This window comes from Mustela putorius, unplaced genomic scaffold (genome assembly GCF_011764305.1).
Source record: "Mustela putorius furo isolate JIRA1106 unplaced genomic scaffold, ASM1176430v1.1 tig00000450_pilon_pilon_pilon, whole genome shotgun sequence".
In the NCBI taxonomy this organism is placed as follows: domain Eukaryota; kingdom Metazoa; phylum Chordata; class Mammalia; order Carnivora; family Mustelidae; genus Mustela; species Mustela putorius.
In genome coordinates, this window is record NW_025421385.1 from 6,937,566 (window position 1) to 6,954,296 (window position 16,731).

A 16,731-nucleotide genomic window follows, 5' to 3' on the forward strand; every position below is an offset into this window, starting at 1 on the left:
TCCCCCGGCTCCTCCCGACCCCCTCCACCTTCCATGTCACGTCAACTCCGTTTCCTTCTTCCGGCTCCTGTCCCTTCTGTGACAACATTTGGAGCTCCCCATCCTCAGGTGCAAGAATGAAGGATAAGGAGATGTAAAGGAATCTTGAAACATCCCATTTACCAGCTCTGGGCAGCTGGTGAGCCCACCTCCTCCTCGGTGGGAAAGAAGCATGAGTACACTTGCCTGACAAAGCATCGAAGGCAGTGTCTATAGGGCATTCTCACCTTGCCTGCACGGTTCATACCTCACAGACGTCATTCATGACCATTATCCAAAACAACCGAAGGGATCTCGCACTATAAAATTAAGCTGTTTTCTCAGCACATAAGTGAAGGCCGCAGGCAGAGGAAACCGTGTTCCGTGCATGTCGGGCCTTGTCCCACACCTGTCAAGTGTGTTTATGCTTGAGTTTCTTCCTTGAGGCACTCCGAGTTCTAGGAATTTTCTGGACCTGTGTCTCAAAGAACCGACACATCAACCCCCATGTAAAGCTCTGAGTCGCAGCTCCTTCTGTCTTCACTCCGCAGGCTTACCGAGTTGACCAGAAGGCCGCGGAGCAAGCCCGGTGGGAAGAGGCCTCCAAAGAAACAATCAAGAAAACCACCAAGCCCTGCCCTCGCTGCCATGTGCCCGTTGAGAAAAATGGTGAGTCTGGGAAGAAGTGAGGGTTGGGGGAGCGCTCCTTGGAGAGCGGGAGCCAGCGGCTGGAGCAGTCAGGAACTGTAAGAGGACATGTAACTGATGAGCTCAGCACCCTGGGAATTTGGAGCCATTGGCCAGAACACCGGTCTCCGCTCTCCCAGGCCAAGTTTTTAAACTGCCTAAGGCTGAGATCCTCCTCTGTCAAAGAGAGATGAAAACAGAAGCTGTTTCACACCAGGAGAATCATGAGCTGTCGCACACGGCAGATACACAGCCAAGTGCCTGGTTTAGACGATCAATAAACCTAATTGCCCTTATTATTATTAATTATTAATAATATTAGACACTTCGTATCTGGTAAGCAGTCCACTAGTGTAGCCAAATATATATATACATATGTATATATATATATGTATGTATATGTATATATATAATGGAAGCTTCTCAGCCCTGTATTTCTCAGCGTTCTCGTGTCTCGAGTTCCTCAGTAGGGAAAGAGTTGCCAGGTCATTCCTATAGCATGTCCCTCTTGCATAATAACCACAGAAACAATTAACTCATATTGAGCATTTACAGGGTGTTTGGCCTAAGTTCCCTACAAATGTGAGATCATTTAACGCTCACAGAAATCACAATATATTCCCATTTGCAATGTGCATTAGCAACTCAGAATCCTTTTGTAAAGAAACTGATTTAGTTTTCTTTGATTTCCTGGTTCCCATATCTGGGAGCCATGACTTCCTTTTCTTCCTGCACACCAGCTTGTAGACCGTTGGAGAGCAGCGTGCACTTGGGCTCATGCTTGTCCGCCCTTGTTGCGGGAGATTCGGTGCTGTGGATTTTAACCCCACTCACCTGCTTTGTTAAAATACCCTCTGCATGCATCTGTCTCTCCATAAACCTATTCCTTTAGCCTTTTGCCAACTACTCTCAGTTTTGAGAAGGTGAGGTGACCGCGGGGAGATATGCCTGGAGTTCGCCCTCGCCTGCCGCCGGTCATTTAGGAGTCCCCCGGTAGGCCCTGCTCTGTGTGGGTTCACGGGCATGGAAACGCGGGATCCGTATCTGAACGGTTCTCTTCTTAACGACACTCCAATCCCAAGAAAGGCTGGGACCCCCCAGCCCCAACGCCCTCAGTAACTGCGGGAGCCCCGTGGCTGCGGGGACCCTTGGGGCGTGCAGATGGCAGGACCGCCCTTCCTGCTCCTGTCCTCACGGACAAGGAGCCCCTGTAACCCACCGAAGGACACGGGGGGGGGGGGAGGCCCGCTCAGCTCCCCGACGGTGCATCTGTGCCAGTGGCTGCACTTCTTCTCCCCTTGAGCTTCCCAGGGCTGGGGCGACCGCACCGGGGGCCTGTGGCCTGCGGCAGTCGGCGCGCCCTCCCTGCTCGGCGGCGCTGGCCTGTTTGGCTCTGGGCTGCCCCGTTCACGGTAATTCTGATGCCTCACACCAACCAGGGCCCCGGCTGCCATCCGTCCGGGATGTGCCAACCGGCATGAAGCCATCACAGCCCAGTGCCCAGAGCCCGTTCCGAGTGTGAGAGGTGCCCGCTGGCTCGCTGGGGAGCGGAACCCGGCAGCCCCGGGACAGGCCCGCAGGCCCGTTTCCCCAGTTGTGTCCCTCAGAAGGTGTTCATGATGCGAACAAGAGAGCACCGACACAGCCCAGAGCAGCAGGAATGGGCTCAGCTCAGGCCACGTCCCTGGCTCGGAGACAGTGGTCTCCTGAAAATAAAGACACAACTGTGCGTCATGAGTCCTCGCGTCCCTCTGCGCACGGGGATGTGCCTGAATCCTGTAGGAGGAGAGGAGTCAGGGGAGCCGGGGCAGGAACTCTGGCAGCCCTCACTGCTCGAGAGTGCCGTGGAGGCAAGTGGAAGTCAGGAAAGATGCAGGGCCGCCTGGCTGGCTCAGCTGGTCCAGCGACTGCCACCAGCCTGGGATGCTAGGATCCCCGGATTGAGTCTCGCGTCAGGCTCCCTGCTCAGCGGGGACTTGCTTCTCCTTCTCCCTCTGTCCCTCCCCTGCCCATGCTCTCTCTCAGTCTGGCTCTCTCTCAAATAAATAAATAAAACATTAAAAAAAAAAAAAAAAGGTGCAAAGAGCCTTCACCAGGGAGGGTACGCAGTGCTGATAAACACGGGCCGTGCTCCAGCTCACACGTATTTCAAGAGTGTACATTAAATACTAAGAAACCATGTTGCTATTATCGAAGGGCAGGAACCTTGCCTGTTTCTTCCCTGGGCCCAGAAAAGCACCTGACAAATACTCACTGAATTAAAAAGTAGCTAGTTAAAGGGGATGACACATAAACAGATATATTTTTTAAGATTTTATTTATTAGAGAGAGAGAGAGAGCACTAGCAGGGGGAGCAGAAGACGGAGCGGGAAGCAGACTCCCCACAGAGCAGGGAGCCCGATCCAGGGCTCCATCCCAGGACCCCAGGATCAGGACCTGAGCCAAAAGCAGTCACTTAACTGCTAAATCGACTGGCCACCCTCATGCCCCCCATCTCCGATTTCTTTGAAGTATCGGGATTTGCTATAAACGGAAAGCCCTGATTTTTCACCAATAGGTTTTTAGCCCATAAAACTTTAAGCTTATTAATAATAAGTATTATTCATCTAAGCTGTTTTTAAAGCATACGGCAGAGACAGATGTGAGCTCTATGGGCAAGAAAAGCTGGTCTCATGATCTCATTCTCAAAGTAAATTCACGGCCTCTGTCATAGTCATCTGAATCCCAGAAAGGAGTTCTTCCTGCCGCAAAGCCACAAACGACGTGAGGCTCATTCCCACGTCGAACCCAGGCGAAGCCTCATTGCTCCTCCTGCCAGCCTCAGTCTGGGAAAGCGCCTTCCTTCCCTCCCAACCCAGACCTAGGATTCGCCGCTTCCTTTCCCTGATCAACAAGTGCCTGTTGCTGGTTAAATCTCCCTTCAGGTTGTTCGAGAACTTCTACTCCCTCCATAACCATGTTTTCTTCATTTAAATGACCACAAAGTCAGGGGACATTGTCAGCAGCATCTTGCTTACAGTTACTTTTGTGCTGGCAAAGCTTTTAGAATCAGAGTCCCTGGTGCTTTTCTGTATTTTGGGAGCTAGCTTATGACCCTGCATCTGTTACGCACCGGGGGGCTTAAAGAAACGTAATAACATGAATATTCTCTCTTCCTGTTTCCTTTCTTCTTATTCTGTGGAGCCATCATGATTCTTGTTTCTATAATAAAATGTTATTTGTAATATTAGTATTTTCAAAGATTTCGGTATTGTAGGAAGACATTTTGCTATTTACATCATAAGCGTATAATCATTAAATATGTATTTAAAATTAGACAGTCCTGCAATTGTGTAACCCTAAATGGGAAATATTAAGATAAAAGTATCATAGGTAAGTCTACCCTTTATTTTCTGCATAAATGATCTTTAAAACAAACCGAAAAGGAGTAGCAAAGTAGGGGATTTTTAAAAGCCCTTAAATTACCCTACAACAAATTCCTTCAGTTACATATTCATAAATATTTTAAATCAGTGGAGGTTCTCATGCCATATTTCTAATAATAAAAATGAGATAGTACGGAAGCAATTACCTGGAAAATTTGGCAAGGAAAAATGACTTAAGAGGATAATTGGTGAAATTGAATAATAGAGCACATCCAGTGTTATGTCAGATTCAAGCAAAGAGCTGCTTTTGCCTGAATTATCTAGGAAATTCAGTCAGAAACTGTTCTCTGCGTCTAACTTCATACAAGTAACTCTGCACTCCACTGCAGACTGGATGTCTGAGCCCCAGAAGCAAATCAGAAATGAATTTAACAAATGTGTGATGATGGGGAGGAATCCCAAAATAAGTCCCAGAATGAGCAAGTGTTCATCTCATGCTGTAAACACCCTGTTCTATGAAAGAAAGAAATCCTGGTTAAATCTCGGGCTTTGCCGTTTAGAAGTACTGGACCTTGAGAGAATTCTAGAGCAGAGTAATACTCCTACTCACTAGGCACTTTTGAGGAGGAATGAGGTAATCCACGTAGAGTACCCAGTATCCCTCGTCCGCTAATCTTAAATGCAATTTTTAAAAAAAGATTTTATTTATTTATTTATTTGACAGACAGAGATCACAAGCAGGCAGAGAGGCAGGCAGAGAGAGAGGCAGAGAGCCCAGTGCGGGGCTCGATCCCAGGACCCTGAGATCATGACCTGAGCCGAAGGCAGAGGCTTTAACCCACTGAGCCACCCAGGCGCCCCTTAAATACAATTTTGAAGAGCATTAAGGAATGAATTCTCTGTTAAATATTTTTTTAAAGAAGATTTTATTTACATTTTTGACAGAGAGAGAGCACAGGTAAGGGGAGCAGCAGGCAGAGGGAGAGAGAGAAGCAGGCTTCCCGCTGAGCCGAGAGCCAAGGCGGGGCTCGATCCAAAGACCCTGGGATCGTGACCTGAGCCAAAGGCACTTAACTGACTGAGCCACCATACTTCTCGTGCTGCTTTCCCAACTCCTGGTCCATGAATCTTGCCATGCCAACTAATATTATACTTAGCATATTGACATCTGTTGAAAACACGAAGCACTCTACATTTCGGTAAGGGATGGACCCCAGCTCTTAGAGCCTTTGTCCCTAAACCCCATTTCAGGGAAGTCGATGCACTGAGAGCCACAGATGGCACTTGTCCTGGATGGCCGTGGCGTGCGGCACCTCACTCCCTTCCTAGCCGATGTCCTTCCTTCCCAAGGCCCTGGGACGGCTCGGGATGTCCCCTTAGAGAGTCCCTTGGGGAGCAGTGCGCGGCGTGGGTGCGGGCAGGGCTGTTCCGCGGGTGTCTGCCTGTGTCTTTGTCTGCCCGCAGGAGGCTGCATGCACATGGCGTGTCCGCAGCCGCAGTGCGGGCTGCAGTGGTGCTGGGCCTGCGGCTGCGAGTGGAACCGCGCCTGCATGGGGGACCACTGGTTCGACGTGTAGCCGCCGCCGCCGCGAGCGCCTCCTGCCGCCCAACCTGGGAACGTACCAAGGCTGCCGCCCTTCGGGGCTCTTTCTGCACACTCCCCCTCCCTCCCCACCCCCTGCAGGCACGCGCACACACGCAGACACGCACAACCCAAAAGTTCCTTCCAAAACCGCAGAAACAAAGTTACAGCAGAAGCTCCTGGGATCCGCGAGCCACAGCAGGAAGCGTTCTGGGGCCTCAGCATGACACACCCCAGAGCCCAGAGCAAAGTGCATCCCGCCTTCAGCAGGGGATTGTCATTCTCCCGGGAATTCAAGTTGGGCTGGATTTAAGCCGCAGAGACAGAGATTTCTCAGGTTTAATTTCCTGCACTGTACGTTCTGCAAAGATCGGGGAGAAGCCACTGGTGAGGAAATAGTGCGGAGGAACGGTCGTCAGTGGTTCTCTGTAAGACGGCGGGTCGGTTGGGAGAACTACATTCTCGGCTTCCAGAGCAATGCTCCTATTTAAGTTTTCAGAGAGCAACTATCCCCCAAAGAACCACAGGCAGTAGTCAAAAGTCGGTGTTTATCCCTAAGAATTCTACCTTTATATATTGCACCGATGGGATGTCAACTATGCATAAATCAGCTTGTCAACTAGGGAGAAATTATGGAAGTTAACTTGAATGTTGACGTTACGGGAAAGAGATCAAAACTGCATGTACTTTTCATTCCATTTAATTATTTGAGAACCTGGAAAGAGATTGTTTTTCTGAGCATACTACGAAGTCTGTAATTTGACTTTAAACATTCATTTTGCAGCTTACGGAATAAGCTAGTACATTTGGCTTTAATGGGTAGGGTACCTTTAGAGGAAACATTTTTAGAAGTGGTTTTGTAATGATTCTCAATGTTAACCAAAGCTCAGGGTGTTGAGGCAGAAATCTTTAAAGAAGGAGCATTTCCAGGGCTAACAGAATGGAACCGGGACTGATTTTGTACGGGAAAGGTTTCTGCACGTGCTGGGTCCCTGAATGGGTTACTCCAAGGAGACTTTTCCTCTAGGACAGTGGAGTCATACAAAAGAGTTCCTCATGTTAACATGGATCAAAGTGGAGTGTTGATCAAGTTTTCCTGTTTGGGTTTTTTTTTTTTTTTTTTTTTTTTGAGGCGTTCACAACACATCAAAAAGAGATGTGTTTATGCAAAATGCTGCAGACTTCATTTTCTACAGCACAGTAAACAGATGGAAAACTACAACCACTGTCTTTGGTTCTCATCATCTGTCTTCTCAGGGCTTCTCTTTGTAGACATAGCACCAGAAATCCTTGCTGCAGGAGAGAAGGAATGACCTCGGAACATTTACCAAGGACCTCTGTCCCTCTGTCCCTAACCATCCTCCCAGGGACAGTCCTGCCTGATCTGCCTTTTCCCTCAGAGACTGGTCCCGGGACAAGATGGGGGTGTGGCACACACGGGGGTTTTAATCAGCCTCGTTTGGCTTCGCTCTGTCCGAAAATCCAACCTCCCCAGTGTGACCCCAAAGCTGCCAGACTCATGTCACAAAGCCTTAAAGATCATAACGAGGGAACAAAGAGCCAATATCTGTGAACAAGAGAAAAGGGAAGGTCTCGAGGCATGGGCTCGCATGTTCCAGGGGCTGGTATCAGGGACGGCACGTTACTGACAAGCCCGGCAGGTAGCTTCTCACACCGACCCAGCAGGACAAATCAGACGGCCCCTCTCTCGCATGGAGCACCCGGTATTTTATATCCATGATAGCTTTTGGGTTTAGTGATGCTGTCCTGATTGTTGCCTTCCGAATTTGCATGTTGTGTTGGGTGTGCAAAGCCCGAACAGGGTTTGCTCTCGTGGCTTCAGGCACAGTAGGTAGAAGTTTCTAGGGCTCTGCTCCTTTCCTGGTGGTGGCCTTTTCTCCACCCCCTCCCCGAATAGAACACAGAGACAAGTTGAAGGGGAAAAACAGCCTCTGTAAAGGAATGGAAATCATAAACCCCTCTAAATGAACATGCTTGGCCATGAGATGTGTAATCAAATGTGACTAGATCAAAAGAATAGAAATAAAATCTTTGCAGAAGAATCTTTATTTTTCTCTGAAACTTGTAAAGGGGTATTTGACCACTATGTCTATGTAAGGTTGTACTCAAATTGTCAATAAAAGCATCAAAAGAGCGTTTGAGTCCATCTCTGAAGAGAGTTTTTCGGTAAATGCTGGAGGTGGGGGAGGGCAGCCCGGGATACCTCGCTCAGGAGCCTCCCTCGGGGCCTAAAGGGACCGCCTGGCAAGGCAACGGCCATTTTTTATCTAAAAAGCAAACCGCCTTAAAATCTAACGGTGACTTTCCTGCTCCATCAGCAAACTTCTCTACTAACTGTCTGTTTCAAACAGAAGTCTGAGTCAGGAAAAAACCACAAGGATTCTCTGTGTAACGTCTTGCAGAAAAGCTCGGTGACTGTGCATTGCTGCGACAGTGGGTGTGTTGATACTGCATTTCTTTAAAACTGTTGCCGTGGCTGGAGTGAGTGACAATGAGCCTGTGTTTGAGCAAGCTGGAATGGAACATTCTTGGAGAGCTCCTAGGCATACAACAGGCAAGCCGCACACCATGAGGGCCCATTGATGCCAAGCAGCCTAGGAAGGTGCTCTAAAGAAACACGAAGCTTCCAGGAATGATGACCCGGCATTGACACTCATGTCCAGGGTGTGAGTTAGAGACCTGACACTGTGAATGCACACGAGTAAGATACAGAATGCTCACTTGAAAAGAAACCGCAGCGGTGGGGAAGAGCCAGCATCGTTGGCTGGGTGGTGGTCCGCGCCTACCACTGTCCTTGCTCGGCCATTCGTGGTACCACAGAGAGGCTCAATGTCGACTTTTAGAAGAAAACCCTATTTCAAAACAACACTGAATCCATCTTCCAGTTACCTGCTGTGAATGAACTGTCCGACCCCAGATATTTAAAAATTTCCTCTGCAGCGGCAGCTCTGTCTGCCCACAGGTGCTGTTCCTGTGCCTTAATAAACCACCATTTTGCACCAAAAAGAAAAAAAACAAAACTCTCTCTGTAGTTTGGATAATCACACCAAAAAAGAAAAAAAAAAAAGGGTGCGAAATATTGTCTGGGAAGACATTTGGCGCACAGATGCGTGGCTTTGCCTTGGTGAGCCCACAGTGTTCCCAGTTGTCATTTTCTGATGTGTGAACTGAGAGAATCAATTTTATCAGCATCAGAAGGTAACTGGACCCCAGAAGACAGATTCACATTAGTCCAACTCATAAGAGAACAAAGTACAAAAACTAGAACATCAATTAAATGTATATTTACCATGAGAAGCTCATGTCCTGATCTTCTCACATGATTTTCCATCTGCCTAGAATCTTTCCAACCTCTTCCTTCAACACTCTCTCCTCCCCACGTCAGCTAGCCAGCCTCAGATCTCCATTTAACCAACTCCCCCAGACACCCTTCTGTTGCCGTCCTGGCCTTCAACTGAAGGTCCTTCCTGAATGTTCCCAGAGCCGCACGACTTCCCGCAGCAGAGCTGTGTGGTGTTTTTCCCAGTTTCAGCAAATTCTCCACCTCTCCACACAGCAACTGGGTGTCCTACAAGTCAATTCAGTTTTCACACTACCTCAAAGGTCAGGCCCCATAGGTAAGAGCTCAGTTTCACTAGAACCACCCCCCCCCCACCGATGTCAGACATGGCCCAAGCCCCCGGTTGCCAGCTGTACTTCTCATTGACTGGCTGCGGGTCTGGGGTCCCCATGACTCCCTCCTCAGGCTCAGTACCTCACTAGAATGACTCAAAAAACTCAGGAAAGCATTTTACATACTATAATTGGCTTGTGATGAAGAATCCAAACTCAAGGATTGCCAGATGGAGAACTGCTTAGGGCAAGGAGGGGATGGGGTGGCATAGGGTGTACACACAGAGTTTCCGTGCCCCCTATAGGGGCACCAGGCCCCACCTTCCCAGCAAAAACTGGGAAGCTCTCTGAAACATGTTGTTTAAGGGTTTCTACAGAGGTTTCATTAAGTAGGCATGATTGATAATATCATCGACCATTAGTGATTAACTCCATCTCTATCCTTCTGGAGACGGTTAGGGACCAGGACTGAAAGTTCCAGCCCTCTAATCATGCCTTGGTTTTTCTGGCAACCACCCCCCATCCTGAAGCTACCTGAGGCCCCACAACCACAGATAACTCAATAGCACACAAAAGACACTCACCACTTCAGAGATTCCAAAACTCTGGGGAGCTGTGTGTCAGAAACCAAATACACAGGTTTTATATCTATATTTATTATAACTTATTTGCATATATATATATTTTTTTTTGAGGGGGAAGAGCAGGGGGGAGGGGCAGAGGGAGAAAGAATCTTAAGCAGGCTCTATGTGGAGCACGGAGGTGTTCATGGGGCTCGATCTCACAACCCTTAGATCATGACCTGTTCCAGCATCAAGAGTCCCAGGCTTAACCGACCAAGCCCCCCGGGCGCTCCATACATAGCATTTATTGTACAAAACTTTACTCATCTATCCTCCTAGGAGCAGGTAAGAACATAACTCTGGTGCTCACCTTTGTATCCATAATACCTAGCACTTGGCTTGCCACAGACCAGGCTCCAGCTCTAGGGAACTGCATTTTTGGAATTCTGAGAAAATCTAAATGGAAAATCAAACTACAGTGGAAAGCATCCTTGCCGAGCCTAGGCTCAGCACTCAGTGACTTAGCTGCTTGGTGTGTGGACAAGTAACCTCAGCACAGATGTATCATTTTCCATTACAAATGTACGTCCAACACAGGCTAGGTCCCCCTGGTCTCAGGTCAGGTCACCTCACCTCAGAGTTTCTGAGCTGTGTGGTCAAAGGTGGTACTTTTAAACTCCCTATTATGACGGCCTTGCCCCCCTCCCTCTCACTGCCCCGGGCGAGCTCACCTGTACATTGGTTGTTCCCGAAGACTCCTGCTGCCCTAGCAAAGGCTCACCCCACTGTACTTCCTTTCTGTACATGGTGTGTTTCACCCATGGTTCTTGGGTTTTGAATTTCAACCTCAGAGGGACTACAAAGACATCTTTGAAGGATACATTCAGCATCAAATCTCCACTCAGTATCCTTTCCCGGCAAAGTTTTCTTTGTGCATTTATTATTACTGCAAATATATTCTATTATATGCCTGTTATAACGAAGGTGAAAAAAGAAAAACCACCATCTAGAAATAATTATTTTGCGTCTTACATATTTCCATTTAAAAACAGAGGATGAGCATCTACCTACGTCAATAGATTTCTATATGGACAATTTTCGAGGATCGCATTGTGGTCTCCTCTGTATATACTAATTAAGTTAACAAGTATATTTTTTAGGCTTCCAGATCTAATTCAAAAGTGTGGGGTTTTTTTAAAGATTTTATTTATTTATTTGACACAGAGAGAGAAAGATCACAAGTAGACGGAGAGCCAGGCAGAGAGAGGGGGGGAAGCAGGCTCCCTGCTGAGCAGAGAGCCCAATGCAGGGCTCGATCCCAGGACCCTGAGATCATGACCTGAGCTGAAGGCAGAGGCTTAACCCATTGAGCCACCCAGGTGCCCCAAAAGTGTGGGTTTTTTTTTTTTAAATGTAGTCGTTAAACAGTCTGGATATTGAAAGTGTTATGCAGCCTGAAAATATATTTGCAGCATGATGTTAGGCAAAAGGAGTTTACCAAAAGTGTATGTGTGCTGTCACTAAAACTATTTTAGAAAATTCTGAAGAAGAAATGATTGAAGAACATACATTAAAGTGTAGTTTGCTATGGTGATAAAATTATATGAGATTTTTTTTTTTTTTTTACTTGTCTCTACTTTCGGTGTTTTTTGGCAGTGTGAAACTATCACTTCAATTGAAAATAATAGTTTTTTAATATCCCATGACAGTGAAAGTAGCTCAGATTGCTTGCAGTTGAAGAGTGATTGTCCCATCAATAATTCTGCTCTCGGGGAGCCTGGGTGGCTCAGTCAGTTAAGCATCTGCCTTTGGCTCTGGTCGTGATCCCAGGGTCTGGGGCTGGGAACCACATGGGGCTCCCTGCTCAGCGGAAGCCCGCTTCTCCTGTTCCAACCCCAACCCCACGCTCCTGCTCTTTCTCTCTCTCAAATAAAAAAGATCTTTAAAATTTTTTAAAAATAATGCTGCTCTTGAATCACCTGAACTTTTACTCGAATAACAAAACGAGATAGAGACACTCCACTGCTTCTCTCAAAAGAGTTCCACCAAACAAATTCGGGAGAGGCGGGCTCGGGGAGGAGTTGACTCTGGGAAGGCCCGGACCTGCTGGCGCGCCGAGCAAGCATGAAAGCAGCATGTGTCTCGCGCTCCTCAGGCACCTGCTCGGCAGAGGGAAGGGGTGGGGGGGCCGGGAGGGTTCCTGGCTCCTGGAAAGACCCTGGTTCCCTAAGAAAGCGAGGAAGTAGAAGGTTAACGTGTCAACTTAAGTGGCCACTTCTCTCTCATTAATATAAAAGAAAATCGGTTTCATGTTTCTGATTTCTCCCCTCAAAAGGCATCTTTCCCAGGGCAAACTCGATCGACTCAGGAAGCTAGCATGCGCCAGCTGCAGCTAACAGAGTGTGTGAAGCGAGACGTGAGCCAAGATCAAATCAATGTCACACAAGCGGTGATGACCTTGTTTTGTTCGTAAGGGATGGGAAACAGAAACCCCCTTCTCCCTCTTGTGAAGTAAATCGAATAAATTGAAGACAGCCATTTCAGTTTCAGTTTCTTTTAATAAGTTCGAACACGGAGACAGTGTGGGGCAGAGGCCACACGCTGAGGGCGGGCAGGAAGGCACTGGGGGCTATCGCCTCCCGGGGGCCAACCACTCCCCCGCACCTGCTGCTGCCCCTGATCCACCCGCAAGCCAAACCAATCAAGAGGCCAACATCTTGGATACTGATGCCTCCCGAAGGAGCTTATCCCACTAAAAATAGGGCCTCTGGAAACCACCCCAACGCTTACTGCTCATGAGGGACCGTGGAGCAGTATTCGAGAATCCCTAAATTCTGCTCTCTCTCTCTCTCTACCTCCTAGCAGCTAAGCTTTCTTCTCAGACCATTTGTCACGGAGACATTCAGGTTTCATGACCTCACACGCATTCTGTGCACTGTCCCAGTGGAGTCCCCGCTCTCTGCGCCCTGATTCCCTGCAGGGACCTCCAGCCGGTGTCCGAGCCCAGCACCCTTTTTCCAGAACCACATGGCCTGCTCCGTCCCTGCTCCCTGCCGGAGCTCATTCACTGTCCCTTCTCCACATCCTCTGTCCCCCATCCTGGCTTGTGTTTCTCCATAGCCCTCGCCGATATCTGAACCTACCGTGCATTTGCCTGTTTGTGGGGTCTCTGCACATTAGAATGTGAGCCCTGTGAGGGCAGCTCATCGATGCAGCTTCTCTTGTAAATGACAAAGAATAGCCATCGGCAATCATCCGCCGAGGGACTCGTGCCCATCCACCTGCCCGTGGCCCACCTGCCTCCAATCTACGCAAAAACCACCTGACGGAAACAGTTAACCCCTTGGGGAGTAGCATCAGAAACACCAAGTGCCATCGCACGAACTGTTATTTAGAAACATTGCCACTGGGACGCCTGGGTGGCTCAGTCAGTTATGTGTCTGCCTTCAGCTCTGGTTGTGATCTCAGGGTCGTGGGGTCCAGCCCCTCTTTGGGCTCCCAGCTCAGCAGGAAGCCTGCTTCTCCCTCTGCCCTTCCCCCTACCTGTGCTCTCTTGTGCTCTCTCTCTCTCAAATAAATACATAAAATCTCTTAAAAAAAAGAAAAACACTGCCATTGTTCCTTTTAATTTGGCCGTATTGAAAAGTCACGATTTGTTTTCATTCTCTCGCCTTTCCTGTTCCACGTTCCAGATGAAGATTTTCCGTCACCTCGTTTTCTGGTTCGTTTTGCGTTAGTCACGCGACAATTTTCATGAAACAGGTCTCCTAGTTGATTAAGGACAGAGTCTCCAATCGTCCTGATTCATCGTTTCTGTGACTGAGCTTCCAGCAGACGCCATCTGAACAAACATGCCCTAGTGCCACATACTTTCAACAAGAGGAACTTCGACACGGAACCATTCTTCGGTTTCTGACTTCTTTGCTGAAGCTGTCCTCCAGAGGCATCAGAGAAGGACACACTGGTCGCGCTGTCATCTGTGGTCAAGGAACTCTGAACACAGGCAGTTCCTACCCTGATGCTCCTCCTGTCCAGCAATACCTAGCGCTGTGCCCGGCCATGGATAACCGTCAGAGATCCAGTGTCAGCAGCGTCCGCCCGTCCTGTTGGAGCCACCGAGGGAGAAGCCTGTGTGCCTGGCAGAGACATGGAGGTCACCTGGGACAGAATTACGAGGGCTGGAGATGGGGTCTTGATCCTGACACCTGCTCTGCAGCTGCAGAAAACTGTTTGCACTGCTTGCCTGTGTTTGTTTATTCCTGCCCTTGATAGTCACACTAATGGGAAAGAAAGCTCTTACGGCAACGACAAGCACAGTGCTGGCCATGACCATGCAAGGTGGCCAGGCTGGCCCGCACAGGTGCCCCTGTAACACCATCATTACAGTGGGGAGAGCAGAGCTCAAGCAGAATGGACAAGGGGAACATTGGGTCGGCAAGTTTTTTCCCGTAAAGGGTCAGATCATAAATCCAGTTCGCTGATGGGCAGTTTTTTTTCCCCCAATAAAACACTACAGTACTATAAATGTATTTCCTCTTCCTTACAATTCTCCTGACCTGCTTTTCTGTAGCTAACCTGATAGTAAGACTGTAGTACCTAATATATGTAACATACAAATAGGGGTTTCTGTGATCAGGAAGGCTTTCTGTCAAAAGTAGGCTATTAGTCGGGGCGCCTGGGCGGCTCAGTCAGTTAAGCGTCTGGCTGTTGATTTCAGCTCAGGTCTTGATCTCAGGATCAGGAGATGGAGCCCCGCATCGGGCTCTGTGCTCAGCGCAGAGCCTGCTCGAGATCCTCTCCCTCTGCCCCTCCCCCCATGCTCACTCGCTCGCTCGCTCTCTGTCTCTCAAATTAATAAATAAAATCTTTTTTCAAAAAATCAGGCTATTAGTCATTAAGCTTTAGGAGGTCAAAGTTATGTGCAGGTCAAAGTTATGATCTTGTGGGGTGGGGGGTTAGTGCCCTCCCCCCCACGTGAACCTAGCGTCAACTGTATTTTAGGTTTTGCGGCCTTAAATCTCTGATGCCACTACTCGGCTGTGCTTCTGTGGGGCGACAGCCACTCAGACAACATATGAACAGGAATCTACGGTTGTGTCCCATTAAAACATGAAATACAGGTGGGTCCCTCTCACCATAACTGAAAAATGGTATTACAGATTCAAATATGAAGACACATTAAGGAGAAATATTAATTCTTTTTCAAACTTGCATTATATAGCCAACAAATAATTGAGCACTGAATACTTTGGGTGTCGGGGTCATAAAACTAACGACAAGCTTGCTCTGCTCAACACCCTGACAAACCAGCAGAAGAGGCAGATACATGACAACAGGGCAGTGGGATTGATGCTCTCACAGAAGTTGAACCAGGTCAAGGTCTGGCGAGGGAAAAGGATGAGGGGACACATCCCACGCTCAGACTCAGGGGAATGGGAGCACGTGGGCAGGGGCCTGCGGCGGGGAGAGGAGACTGGGCGCCAACAGCATCAGATGCCACCGTCGCCTTCCCGCGTGGGTCTCAGAGCCCGAATGACCAAAGGGGACGAGGCCAGAGGAGCAGGTATGAAACGGATCCAAATGGAGCCCACCAGCAAGTTTCTACTCTGTCTGGTGGACGATGGGGCACCATTAACAGAGTTTAGGAAGGTAAAGGACTCTATCCAGTTGTTGTTTTAGAAAATTCGTTCCACTAGGTGTCGGACTGGAGAAAAGAGACCATTTGAAGGCTTTCTCCAGGGTGGGATGAGAGGAGCTTGGGGCCAGAACCAAGGCAGGGCAGTGGCCATGAAGAGGCCTTTGATATGTATATAGGTCTCAAAATCACTGCCTGTTGGATCCAGGGGTGAGCAGAAAACTGAACGCCCATCCAAATAAAGTCTGGAGCCCGGTCAACAGCATTGTGCCAATGTTAATTTCTTAGCTTGAGTAAGTCGTGCTGTGATTATGCAAGGTGCTCATGTGTACCTGGGCTTCTCCGAGGAGACTGTGCGGCTGGTGAGAACACAGTGGGGGGGGGGGTCACGTCTGTCCTAGAAACATGTTTCATTGTAACCCTTTGTGTTACAAATAAGTCATTTTTAATCCATAGATGCCTCGAAATAATTTTACATGATACCTTAAATTGGTAAAGAAATGACCAAAGGTAACCTAAGCTATGTTAATGCTCGTGTTCAAGAGGAGAGGTTCATCTCTGGCTGTTTGTGATGCAATATTTCAGACTGAACTTTCTCCTTCCAGATCAGTAATTTGATCAGAAGTGAATGTGTAATTTGGGTAATAAAGGAGAACCCAGGCTCAAAGCTAAGCAGTGAGTGTTGATTCCCATAGGGTCAATTCAAAGGAAGAATTATGAAAATGCAAACAAGCAACCCCCCAGGAGAATTATGTTTGTGGCAGGTAAGGAAAAATTAGGAGAACAGGGAAGGGAGGTCAGAAAATGAATGAGTGCTTCTCAACTGGTTTTTCAGAGCAGAGTCAATCTATATTACCCAACTTTGGGAAAACATGGCAAAAAGAATACTGTTGTAACCCCTCAGTGGTTCTTGCAATTTCTTAACATTAGAGGCAACTTTGGGAACTATTATAGGATCTGAAAAAATATTTATGTAAGTTTATCTGTCCATTCTGTTTCACTTCATTTTCTTTTCTTTCCATTAACTTCACAATCTGAAAATTAATATTTTAGAGACGAGAGAGCATGTCTCATATGCTTTCCTTGTTATAAAATGAAGCCACACTCACTTGTGCTTCTCTCCACTGTTCATTGACCTTCCCTCTGTACGCTTGGCACAATTTGATGGTTGGAATGACTCTTGCCAAAAGTAATGCTGGCTTTTTTGGAGGTGGTGAGATTTGGGGTGTTGTTTTTTTTTTTTTTTTT

General features: G+C 48.0%; 1 protein-coding gene across 4 annotated transcripts in view; it reads left to right on the forward strand.

Moving 5' to 3' along the window:
* The window catches only part of PRKN (parkin RBR E3 ubiquitin protein ligase), a 1,292,328-nt gene extending 1,277,715 nt beyond the window's left edge, over positions 1-14,613 (forward strand). For 3 of the 4 annotated variants that reach the window (XM_045080282.1, XM_045080285.1, XM_045080288.1), the window contains 2 exons: positions 570-687; positions 5,535-7,807. In XM_045080282.1, coding sequence (XP_044936217.1) covers positions 570-687; positions 5,535-5,647 — 231 coding nt within the window. In that variant the 3' untranslated portion in view covers positions 5,648-7,807. Of the gene's footprint in view, positions 1-569; positions 688-5,534; positions 7,808-13,540 lie in introns of those variants that run through there. The other variant, XM_045080284.1, reaches the window with a different exon arrangement.
* Positions 14,614-16,731: the final 2,118 nt, after the last annotated feature.